The sequence below is a fragment of the Lethenteron reissneri genome, chromosome 22 (assembly GCF_015708825.2).
Source record: "Lethenteron reissneri isolate LAM-NWPU_2019-01 chromosome 22, ASM1570882v1, whole genome shotgun sequence".
NCBI lineage: Eukaryota > Metazoa > Chordata > Hyperoartia > Petromyzontiformes > Petromyzontidae > Lethenteron > Lethenteron reissneri.
Genome location: NC_083800.1, coordinates 12,183,855 through 12,197,017, shown reverse-complemented (window position 1 = coordinate 12,197,017; position 13,163 = coordinate 12,183,855). Strand labels below are relative to the sequence as shown.

The 13,163-nt window shown below is 47.7% G+C and overlaps 1 protein-coding gene across 3 annotated transcripts in view; it reads left to right on the top strand.

The window, feature by feature from the left end:
* Positions 1–13,163, top strand: part of LOC133345642 (serine/threonine-protein phosphatase 2A 55 kDa regulatory subunit B alpha isoform) — a 218,024-nt gene that overhangs the window by 158,401 nt on the left and 46,460 nt on the right. For all 3 annotated transcript variants that reach the window (XM_061556587.1, XM_061556586.1, XM_061556589.1), the window contains 2 exons: positions 9,747–9,844; positions 12,951–13,116. In XM_061556587.1, the coding sequence (XP_061412571.1) occupies positions 9,747–9,844; positions 12,951–13,116 (264 nt within the window). The remainder of the gene's footprint in view (positions 1–9,746; positions 9,845–12,950; positions 13,117–13,163) is intronic.

Here is a 13,163-nt window from a genome sequence, read left to right as displayed (position 1 = left end):
CCCATAATCAAAAATGTACATGTCATTCCATTGCTGAATGAGGGCCAACCCATGACGTACACTTTACCTCGCTGATGGCGGGGAGCATTGATGCAGAAGCATAGAAATACAGTACAACAATGGATTTTACTGTAGTGCCCTCTACTTGCCCACCACTTAGCCCCACAGCCTGTAACAACCTCCTGTGCACCGTGGTCACCCATCCAAGCTCTATCCAGGCTCAACCCTACTTAGCTCCCTACAGCTGATAAGATCGGGTAGATTCCGGCTGATTTGGTCATCGGTGTATACAGTATTAATTTCAGATTGCCTGTTTGGCAAATCAACAGTTGTTCCCAGCTGTGATGAAATGGGTTCAAATCTCGGTCAGGGTCGGCTCAGCTCGGCTCACTCCCCAGCGTTTGTCCCAGAGGGGCAGTGAAGGGAGCGTCACGTGGCGACGCGACACCAATTAGTGCGGACGGGCAGCGGTAGCCGTAAGGATGTGTAATTGTCCAACGCTCGCTTGGGACGACCGGCGGATACATGAGGACTGCCCCAACACTCGCCAGTGTTATTTAAAAAAATATATATCCCTTTTGCGTACATTTTAATGTCTCGATATAAAGACGTTGTTGACCACCCTCTGCGCCATATGTTGAACTTCTTTGGCACCGTACGTAGCCAACCGTGCTGATCGTGACCACCCTCTGTGCCATATGTACATATATATATTGAACTTTCGCATCGTACGTACCCAACCGTGCTGATCGGAGGTGCACCAGCCTTAAAGAAACCTGGATTTCTCGAATCGATGGCTGCGTTCAGAATCGATTTTTTTTTATTCCAGTGCGGCCGTCGCTCTTGTGCTTGGGAATAAATTTTTTACTGACTCCTGAATGTGCGCCGCCTCCGGTGAGTCGTGGCGAGCGCCCGTCGCGAGCGGGTCGCTGGGAAATGGCGAGCAGATGGCGCCAGCCCCAAGCTTGCCGTTGTTGCAAGGTCACGCTTGCAGCAGATGTGGCATAATACCGCCGCGCGTGTCTGGTCTGCCGTGGATATTGTTATCGTCGTAGATTGTTGCCGTGAGCAGATGCACTCCGGAAATGATGAGGGATGGTACTAATACGGTGCGAGGTTGGGGATGCGCGTTTGGAGGGCGCTTGCTTAAATGCCCTGGCATCTGAGAGCACTTTGCTTCACGTCTCGTCTTGACCCTTCCGTTGCCCCTTTTAGCGCTCGAGCTTAGGGGACTCCGGTACCCACTGGTCCTCCGCGACACGAGGCGGACGCAGAAGCGTCCTCCAGATGGGTGTCGTCTATCAAAAGGGGGCAATTCATACTTTGTGGGCTTTTTATTCTCCCCAATGAAGTTTTTACAGCCCTCGCCTGTGGAACAGCTTGCCAGGGGATCTGAGGGCTTCAGAATCATTAAGCACTTTTAGAATACGTCTAAAAACTAACTTTTGTTAACTTGCTTTCAATTAGGATTTTTTGATGTGTTATTTTTATTATGTTTTTGCTAGAAATCTGTAACAACGTGATTTTATTTTGCCTACAATTTCACTTTTGTTGTTCATGCCTGTAAAGCATTGTTGCATTTTTTGCACGAATAGTGCTATAGAAATTAAGTTTGATTGATTGAAGGCTGTGACGTACGTATGTATGTTGAACTTATTTCGCACCTTACGTCGCCAACGGAGCTAATTGGAGGTGCGGTAATGAGCGTCAGTCTCAGGGATGATCGCAGTGGTTGTCCAATAGATATACCGACCTCGTCGCTGGAATGTGTAATTTCCACTACTTGCTCGGGACCTTCCAACGAAGATGATCTGTGCTTTGGAGGGGAGGCCCTACGACTTGTATTTAAAACCTACGGTGGTACAGACTCGTGCAAGTGTTGTGCTCTTCGCACTCATCATAGAACGCTGCAGTGGGATCCTCACTTGCAAATTCTTGTGCCACGTATGAATGGATGTTATTGGGCAGAACCAATACAAGCATTGTTATCAGTAGCCACAGGCTGGATGTGGATTCTGAGTGTACATGTGTGTGTGCTTTCTCTGTAATCCAGTTTCCTCCTACAATTCAAACATTTTTAAAGTAATGGACCAAACATCACACTGTGAATTGTGTGAAATAATAACATTTTGGAGACTGCTACATTGTGTCAATATTTCAAATCGCATTAAAGTACTGTAAGTAGTTTTCTGCATGAGCGTGCATTGTAAAGGTGAAATTTTGTTTTGCTCTCCTACGCACCCAGCTTGGTCTCTCTGCAGGCCCGAAACCCATCAACTGCTGCAAACCTCTAAATAAACAACGCCCTGTGTGGCCTCGGGTTGCACCGCCAACTCCGCCCCAACCCAACCCCTGCCACGGAGCCAAGCCCCAGGGCTTTGACACCCTTTACCCAGCAATCCCAGGCAGACCAATTACTGCACTTGGGCGCGTCCACTTTCCGAGACATCGTGTTCGGAGGGGGGGGGGCTCGCTTAGGGTTGAGAGTCTGCAGAGCGAGTGAACGCGATTTGCTCTCACTAATCGCCGTTCCCGTCCACAGAGAGCTGATGTGGAGTGATGGAAAATTTACCCTTTTGGAGGTCCGTTTAAATAGCCGCCGTTCGTATCCGTACAAGTAAAATGTAGTCGCTGACAATTTTGCCATTTTGCTTTTGTTGTTGTTAATGACGACAGTGAAATTGCACACAGTGCAGATGTACTCTTTGAGAAGGCGTCCCCACTACCTGCAGTGCCACTTGACGCAAATGCTTCCCGTGGCTGTGAGCTCGCTCTTCATGCAGCTCCTTCCGAGGTAAAACAGGAATAGATCAAGAGTTCAGACCAACCACATTTCTATAGCAAGCTTTTCGATTATATTTCATACATAGGCAGTAATGCATGTCCCAAGGACAGTGGGATATTTTTCAAAGTCCGTGAATAATTCATATTCATAAGAAAAAAATATTTGTGCCGGTTACAACTTTGCAGATAAAGATTTCAGTAAAGCGTTGTTGTGGAGTGGAGGGTGGACCAACAGCAGTGTTCTGAATGCAGCTTGAATACACATTGTTGGTGTGTATATACAGTGTCCACGGTTAGCACGCTGGGCTATGAAACTGACGACCCGAGTTCAATTCCGCTCGCGACCCACACCAGTGACGATAATCTGGACCAGGTCCAGGACCCTCCCGTAGGTAGACTCGACCTCAAATGAGTACCTGGTGCGATGTGTAAACATCACCACTAGGGAAGCAAAGGCGGTCGGGCGTGGTGCTGGACATCCACCCCCTCGTGTGCCGTGCCGGCCTTCACAGGTTCTCTCTAACAGGACTTTCACCAAAAAGTATGTTAAGGCCACACGGGGGAATCTTTGTTTTCATACTTAAAAAAGACAAAGATCGCCCGTATAGCCTTAACAGACTGTAGGGGCAAGTGCTGTTAGCGAGCACCTATGAAGGCCGGAACGGTACACGAGGGGGTGGGTGGCCAGCACCATGCCGGACCGCCTTTATCTCCCCAGTGGTGATGTTTACACACCGCACCAGGTACTCATTTGAGGCTGAGTCGACCTAGGGGAGACCCAGGACCGGTTCAGATAATCATCACTGGTGTTGGCCGTGAATGGGAATCGAACCCAGGTCGCCGGGTTCATAGCGCAGCGCGCTAACCGCTACACTACTGCTCCACATTCATACATACACATACACGTAGTCCCTATTCTATTAACACTTACAGGCGTATTTTGAATGTTGTTTTTCTCGCAGATCTTTTCATGTACAGTTAGCGAGAGTAATCGATATCCACCGAAGAAAGCAGAGAACCCGCCGTTCTGTTGCCTTCCTTTTCCTGCAGACCTCCTCGCACGCCCGCACCCCTCGGGTTTCTCGCGAAGCGTGCGTCCTTTCCGTGATGCCACACATCGTGTTGACGACGTCTCCGCACCCCAGGCTCCTCCGCTCGTCTTGGGGGTGGGGGCTAGATAATCCACGAGGAGTGGTCGAGGTGGGGGGGGTTGGAGTGTAAACCCATCTTCTGACAGGGGGCGAGTAACCCGTGCGCCCTCCCGCCACCACCCCCCTTTCGTTATTTTTGTCAGTACATCTCCATGTCTCGCTCCGTGCATAAGTGCGCGAGTGGGTCGCGCTCGGCCTTGACAGATTGTTGCAACGGTCGTGCAGCTCGCGGTGTTTTTTTTGTCATGCTGAACCAAGAAAAGAATCTTTCCAATTTGCGCAAAAAGTCTGCCGTTCCGTTTTAAACAAGATGGAGGACGCGATGCCGTACCCGTGACAGTGACGCAGGACGCACGCACGCATTCAGCAAAGGGCAGTGGGCATCCCAGCACAATATCCCAGCGTCGTAGAGCAGCATCGCCTCTGCACCTTCAATCAAGCACATGACGTTTTCGTCTCGTATTTGTGTGATTTGGTTGCACGCTGGTGTATACGTTGCGTGTGTTTGTGCACGCGATTCCTACCTCGTACGCGTGTGCATCGCCTCGCGGCGTTGGATCGCTTGGTCACCTAAGCACTTCGCAGCTATGAAATCAAGTAGCGTCATATGCTGTGTGGGGTTTCATATGCAGACTTGGCAATAGATTTATTGATTTGCTTTCTTAATCATTTTTCCTCGTGCGTTGGAGGAGCTGTTTGTATTAATAATTGAAAACGTTAGTCCCCACGATGGGCCCTTTAACACTTTTCCATTTGTGCGATTGGCAGGGATGATGGATCGTTCTGAATGGCAGCCTTCCTTGAAATGAGCCAGATTTACATGGGAATTGTAATTGTTGTGTATGTAACATTTATTTGCGCCTTTCTTAAATGTCTCACTCTTGCGCACCACCACCCTTATGAGCATCTTAATCCCAGCAATCTCCGTTCATTCAACTAATTCTCTGTTGATTGAGTTGCGTTGAAACAATGCGAAGGTTTGGCTCCAATGTCGAGGATACATATCAGCATGAAATCTCTCTCTCTCTCTCTGTCTTCACCTTTCCACTTTACTGCAAGCAGAGCCTCATGGACATAATGCAATGAGAATGTTTTACCAACTACACGTGCGCAGAACGAGCAGTATGAACAATGCTATAGGTATGCAAAAGCTGTCTCGGTCATATGCGTGTGCAAAACAAAGCGCTTGTACGACAGTTGTTATTTGACGTAAAGTAAACTTAGAGATTTTCGTGAACACGTGCACTGTAGTCGAACTTATCGCTCGCACACTCCGGAGCAGAGGACAGGAATTTGCGAGTTTTGCTGTACCCTGCGGTGTTTGTGAGGTGATGGCGTGCGTCCATCTGCACATTCAACCTGGTCCCAAGGCTACATGCATACGAGTGGTGGCAGCTGTTGCTCAATTAAAACAAAATGCACCTTGGATTAACTGATCTAGTTTGACCGTATTAATAGATCGTAAATACTGATTGGTCATTTGATCTTTAAAGTGAAATTTGATTGGGAGATGGTAAAATCACACGTACAATCGTTGTGTTGATATGGAGACATTTTTTTTCCTTTTTTTAAGTTTGCATCCACCATATTTCTCCAACACCGTACCGCCGCGGGGAATTGTCTCATGGTTTTCCCGGGACGCAAGGCTCTGCTTGTGGGCTGTATAGCTGTAATAGGTGCAAAGTTGTACAAGTAAGAGAGACATGCTGTGTGCTGTGCTTTGGCTCCCTGGAGAATAGCAGATGGGGTTGAACCTCCGGGTTCTGCGCTTGGAACTCGCTTTCAATCATCGCGATGTTCCCATTTCCGCGCGGAGTCGTAAAAGCAGGCGCCATGAGAGAGGCGCAATTTGTGGACGGAGCAGACCGATTTTTTTTGTTGCCAGTGCCTCCGTGATGGCATCTGCCGCCGGGCTGATTGATGGCGAGCGCTCCACCCCTCCAGGCCTGGCGCTGCAGCAGCCCGATTCCTCCCAGCCGTGCTTGGGTACCAGACCTGGCTGTCTCATCGCAAGGGGCGGGGGGGTGAGTGAGGGTGGGGTAGAGGGAATGTTCAGAGCAGAGCCACGAAAATGGCCATCTTTAAAAATGTAACATTGAGAATTATTAATTTTTTCTTCTGCAATATATTTTAGGTTATAAGCAGTGTTCGTAGTGCACGTGGTGGAAGTTGTAGATGTTCATTTGGGAAACTGTCGGCAGAGCATCGCTTTTCGGAACAGATCTGAAATATTGCAACGAATTTGCTGTTCGGCCGACGTGACGACGTGAGTTCGCTTTGGAGTTTAGAGTCACTTAATAGTGGACCGCGTGAAGGCAGTCACTGCTCACCCACCTGAAAGGTGACAGCCATTGACCCGCTTGGTGGTGTTACTGCAACCGGCCGTTTCAACCCGGCACCACCAGACGGCCTTGGTCATGCTCTGCAAAGAGGCACTTTGTCACTGTGTCTCGTCATCGTTTGACAGTGCCGTAACTGAAAAAGTATCTTTCTCTGGAATGTTTTTGTGAAATTACTTTCAGCGATCTTACACTTCTATAATGGGTGTGTGTTTTTTTTTACATCTTTCTGTCAAACCGTCAAGAACAAAGTTGGTATTTTAAATGTTCGGGAAAAAAATTGGCATTCATATCCTCAAGATAATTGTAACAGTTGTCAACTTTTTTTAATACTGAAAAAAAACCTATATCATTCTATTTGCCGCAAAGGTCACCTATGCAAATAGAAAAAAACATTTTGCGATATTTGAAAAATAAAAATAACAACTGGCCGCATCACAGCGTAGAAATGAAGAATTTTCATGATGTAGATTTTAAATGTCAGCCTCGTAGGGAAACCTGCTTTCTATTTGCTGACATTTTCTATTTTGAGCCGAGCACCGAATGGAGGCCGCTGCCGGTGCAGTGCACGAAACAAAACACTGCTTTTATGTCAACCTTTAGAGCGTGATTCGCAACAACTTGTTCAATCTTGACCAAAATATTTGCAGAAAAAAACCACGGTGCAGCTATATACGTTCCCAAGTTAATCGATTGATCATTTATGAAATCGGCAGATGACATTACGGTCAGATTTTATTGTTGAAGCTTTTCTCTTTTATCATTGTTATTCATAATAAATATTTATAGTACGGTTAATTTATCTTTCAAATATATTTTAGAGCGGGGCGCTTTAGAAACTAATGTACCATCGCAAAATTATTTAATTCGGACGGCTACAAATAAAGTGGCATGTGTATAATTTTTATATTCCATTCTCAACGCCCTTATTCATTCCTCCTTGTTTATTTCAGTCTATAGAGTTTTGTGACACTTTCCAGTTTTTGTTATGACGACAATAGAACGCTCAAATTAACACATTTGCTGGTCTCTCGCATCACCTGAAAAAACCCACGGCACCCGCCTCTGGCCTGGCCCTCTGCGATCTCAGTCTTGGCGAGCTTCTTGCCTCCCGAATCGCAGGGCTCGATAATTCACCTTGCCTGGCGCTAGCACCGCGACAGCATCCACCGCCACTTCGTGGCGAACGCCGAGTGCTGCCGTCGCCGCTGCCACCAATGCCATTGGGCGTGCGAGTCACTTGGATGTGAACCCGCGTTGTCAATTAAACAGGAAGGATTGTCCGCTGCGCTTGCGTGTGCCTGCGTTAATCCAGTGGCAGTGTGGCGCTTGCATTCTGACTGCTTGAAAAGAATCAACAGCAACAACAAATCGTGTTACATGAAATCCCCCTGCTCTGTATGCGGCTTGACAACATCTTAAATGGGCAATTAAGATGCATTGTTTGAAATGCCTCTGGGTTTTCGACCTCAAAGGGCTGTCGTCTCGGTGTTCGCCGGCATCTGTTGCGGGCTGACTGCCACATGTGCGGCGCCCGCTTGCACTGGATACCCGTCATGAACAACGCAAACGTTAAATACACGACACGGATTTCTGTCACTCACGATGGCGGTGTGGAGGACAAAGCTCCTCGGGAGGCACCGTGACCACGTTGATAACGACTGGGAAAGCCCAAAACGGGCGTGGAATGCTTTCGACAGTTCTGAATCCTATCATGAAGAGTTGAATGACATCACTGTGAAACGTTATTGTAATATTTCTTTGTCTTCATACTCTTTGGGTCTTTCGGTAAAGTCACTGCCGCAGACACATACCCCGGCGTCTACAAACTAAGCTGTGTCTGCGGCAGTAGTTACATTGGGGAAACTAAGCGACATGTCTCGGACCGTGTTCGTGAACATAAGGCAGATCTGAAACACGGTAGGACCAATACCTCAGCTGTGGCTGATCATTGTTTTAATGCAGTGGGCACACACGAAATTGATTTCTTCAAGACGAAGGTACTTTGCAAGCCCACTGGCTATCAACAAAGATTCGTTCATGAAACCATCCATATATATAGATACAGACAATTTAAACCATGAAGATGGGTACAAACTCAGCAATGACTGGAAGGACGTTATCAACCAATTTAAGTCATAATTGGCTGTGATGTTCCCATCGTGTACCACCTTCCGATGTTAGTTGTGCTTTACGCCCAGTTCAAACTTGCGCTTTCACAGGATTCACACTAACACAGCCTCTTCGCGCGCCGACCCGTGCGTTGCGGATCTGCGATCTCCCGTTAACATGCTAATTTCTCATTAGCATGCTAATTTTCACCTGGCAGCCCTTTGATTGGTGGAAAACCAACCACCGTCGGGTTGGCTGCCCACCGCCTGCATTATCATTGGCTGCTGACATTTGGGCTATGCCCATTTCAAACCCTTATAAACAGTTTGCCTTGGAAGCTAAACGCCCCTTTTCCTGAAGACGACTGTTTGTGTTGCGATCGAAACGTTGTCGTTTTTTGTTATTTTCTTTGAACCTATCTACGTGACTAACGAAATACCCAATAATTTGAATTCCTGCAGTCACGACAGCTTTAAGTTACTGTAACCCTTTCATTTTAAGATGTAAAGTACTTTGATGGCTTTGCTTGGTGTTTGGTCAAATTAAGATCCTTGATTTGTTTATTTTTTCGAGGAAAATCCTTTTTTATTGTATTTATTTCGGCCAAGCTCTTAAGTTTTTTGTTTCTGCAAAATCGTGGCTCATTTTCATCACCTCTAACTCGGGCTGTGACAGGAATACACAATAACCAACTCGGAGGAATCATGCCATGGGGCCTCAAATATTATTTGTTCTATCAGATCGCACACTTTGTTGATTTTCCATATAGGTTCCCATTCAGCAGTGAGAACTGTCATCTGTGCCAGCTGCATGAGTGAGTGCACTCTGCCAGTAGGCTATATAACCTGTCTCGTGATGATATTGATGGCAATTGTACGTAATCTCAGTTTGATATTTCAGTGGAACGTGTGGCGTGTGGCTTGTGGAGAGAGTGAATGGGTGGGTGAGCGAGTGAGTGTGAGTGCGGGGTAGTGTAGTGGTTAGCGCTACGCTGCGCTTCGAACCCAGCGACCTGAATTTGATTTCCACTCACGGCCAACACCAATGGCGATTATCGGCACCAGTCCTGGGCCTCCCCGAGGTCGACTCGGTCTCAAATGAGTACCTGGTGCGATGTGTAGACATCAACACCAGGGAGAAAAAGGCGGCAGGGCGTGGTGCTGGCCACCCACCCCCTCGTGTGCTTGTTCCAGCCTTCATAGGTGCTCGCTAACAGCACTTGCCTTGACAGTCTGTTAAGGCTATAGGGGGGATCTTTGTCTTTGTGGGGGGAGGAGGGGCGAGGGGTGTTCATGTGACTGTGCACAGGTGTGACGGTGCTGTGTTTGTTTTTCTGCTTCCCGTGTTGTGTGGCCCACAGCGGACATAATCTCCACAGTAGAGTTCAACCACACGGGAGATCTCCTTGCGACGGGAGACAAGGGTGGCCGCGTCGTGATCTTCCAGCGAGAACAGGAGGTGAGAGGCCGCTCGCGCACGCGCGAAATTAACAAACACAGCGGGCCAACGCTTGTTTACGCTTTCGTCCGACTTACGTTTTCCCATTGCGGCTGTCATGGCAGTGGATGATATGTAGCACCCTTTGGCAGAGCTATAAAATAAAAACTATAAGCTGGTTTTATTTTACCAGCTAAGGCCCAGAAGCGTCGTGGCCACAATTGATAGCTCAGCTTCCATTTTTTTGTATTTTTAGTTGCTTGTCCTTTCCCCGGCGCCTCCGATTGGCATGGTTGGCTACGCACGTTGCAAAAGAAGTTCAACATACATACGTACATACAACGCAGTGGCTTTTGCGGAAATTTATAGCAGCCAAATAATCTAAATAATCTAGACGCATGTTTCTCAATGTGGAGGGAAAAACCAGAGAACCCGGAGGAAAATAAATCCACGCGACCACGGGGAGAGCTTTAGGGTCGGGATCGAACCCACGACCTGCATGCTAGGCAAGGTGGTTAACATCTCGCCACCGTGATGCTGAACCCCTCCCATACGATGGCAGCAGTTGACTTCCTTCATAGTGCTGCTACCTCACCATGAGAGGCCATCTGTGAAGGAACCGAGACCTGCGTCCATCCTGATCCACCTTTTAACGAAACGCCATGAAGTTTAAACTGTCGTGCATCAATTCCCAAGCGACCGTGAGGCTCTCGGCTGGTGGTGGGTGGTGGACACCCGACGACCGAGGGGGCCCGTTGTTGGCCTGGGCCTCGATGCCGCGCGCTATCCCCGGGTCTCCTCGAGAGCTTACGAGGGCCCGGGGACCTCTGGCGCCATGACGAAGTCCCAACGTTGCGCCGGAGCAAACCGAGACACCACCGGGAATTGAGATCGGGCGCCGTCAAGAGGCAGTTGGAGAAGAGGCCAGGGAAAGGAAGCAGGCCCTTGTACGTACGTTGGGCAGATCTTTATCAACGTACTAGCGGAGCAACGCACATCTGGTTTCCCAGGAGAATGGAGCGTGCAGGCAGTGTTGCAGCTAATAGTCGACAGGTTCAACAGGCACCTCCGTTGTTCCAAGTTAATAGAAAATGCATGGCAGCCCTACTTTTGCTCCAGGATCCAACGCGCTTGTACCAGCGAGGGTGAATGCACTCATCCTAGGGTGCAACAAGAAGTGGGCTTCTCCTCCTCCCGGCGCACTCTCCTCGTTCTCGCGAGTAGCCCCAGGCAGCTTGCCATCTTGACGTCCTAAACTCCTGTCGTCAAGGGCAATAATTCTGCAGGTTTTATAGTTAACTTGACATCACCACCTGCTTAACGTCTGAGAATAATGAAACATTTAACGTTGCAAGTCATTAGTTTAATGACTGGTTCAATCAAGTAATTGAGAAGTCAGTTGGAGGGGAAGCCAGAGATGTGACCCCGTTTGCTGTGCTTTTGTTGCCCACCGTCATGGCCACTGGCTCCGGAGCTGATTGATGTGTGAGATTTGGAGTGTGCCAACGGTAAGGTGAACCAAAATTTGGCTCTAGCGTTAGCCAACTGATGGTATCGTTGTTTAATGGGCCGCGATTGTGCCCGGCTAAAGTTCGTGCCGATTCGCTCATGTAGACTCAATCCTGGCAATATGCTCGGTCTTTTACAGTCCTTCCACGTCTGTCACACTCCACTCAATCCTTTCCTCCGTCCTCTGAATGAGCCTGACAGGGGTCACATTGGGTCACAAAAGTGCAATTTTGGTGTGAATTGCATTCACCCGTTGCACGCTATCAGATCTTTAGGTGGCCTCTGCCAGATTGGGTGGATTAGGCAAAAAGATCATTTTCTACCTGCTAAGCCGTTGGTGTTCTTTGCTATCACCAAGCCTAAAGCCTACCCACTACCATTGTAATTACAATTATACGACACAAATCTTTCAGCCCTGGGCCTGCCCAGCATTGTTAATAATTCCCTTTGTATGTGTGTTGAACTTCTTTCGCACCGTATGTCGCAAACCGGGCTAATTGGAGGTACGATTTTGGCTTTCCGTGGGCTGGGCTGGCCCAGCACCTTCACATCTGATTCCTTTTATAACCTCCCCAATTGCTCGATCACTGATCTGGAAAATGTTCATGGCACTGGGGGAGACTAGGCTGGGCTGGTGAACGGAGCAGTGGAGGATCTGGTCCTGCCAAGCTCTGGCCTGGACAATTTTTTTTTTATTTAGCGACATATTTTTTCCAGGGGTGCCGTGGTGGCGAGATGTTACCTCCCTCTCCTGGTATGCAGGAGGTCGTAGGTTCCATCTCGACTCTGACACTTGTATATTTGGAGTTTACATGTTCTCCCCGTGGTCGCGTAGAATTTTTCTCCCCGAAAGACCCAAAGAATAGTTTTAAATATTTTAGGCAGAATGCCTAATAAAAAAAAACTTAATCCTGACTTCTTTAATGTAAAAAATTATAGTGGTTACGTTTTCCTAAAAATTAAGATATAAAGCTTTTATTGAATGGTGAGTAGGAGCATTGGTTGCTTAAATACTGTACTCATGTTTTGTGTTTAAACTGTTCTTTGTAATGCTCTGGCCTCCAATTAATATATTTGATGTCAGCTTACCCACCTCTTGAAAGCAAAGGGGAAAAAAAATAATCTGAATACACATTTTCACTGCTCCTAGCAGGAAATACGAAATAAACCAATGAAAGCAGAACATTGATATGGCAGATGTTGGCTCCAGATAGAAGTAAACTCTTCTGCGCTCCCCATGATTGTCCACCTCGCCCACACCATTTGCTTATTAAAGTATTTGAGTATTCACCGGTTTGATGAATTGCATCTTTTTCCCTGCGACAAGACTGTTAATGGCAACAGCGGGAAAGTGCTTTCAGCCTGCTCATCTCTGCCGCTCCCAAAACGATTCTTGACATTTTTCAAAGTTCATGACAAAATGTCGTGTCGCTAAATAAGAAAACATTAATTAAAATGAGAAAGTAGAAACATTTCCCTGACAAGTAAAAAAAAAATGGAGAATATTACATTCACTAAAACGGTGACACCCGGGGATGAAAGGCTGCAAACAATTCCTCGCTTGAACGCAAAGGCGAGAAGCGAATATTAAAATGTAACGACCGCCGGTTCCCCGCAGAGCAAAAACCAGCCGCAGCACCGCGGAGAGTACAACGTCTACAGCACCTTCCAGAGCCACGAGCCCGAGTTCGACTACTTGAAGAGCTTGGAGATCGAGGAGAAGATCAACAAGATCCGGTGGCTGCCGCAGCAGAATGCGGCCCAGTTCCTGCTCTCCACAAATGGTGCGTGGATGCGCACGCGGATTCATACCTGCACACACAAAGACAAA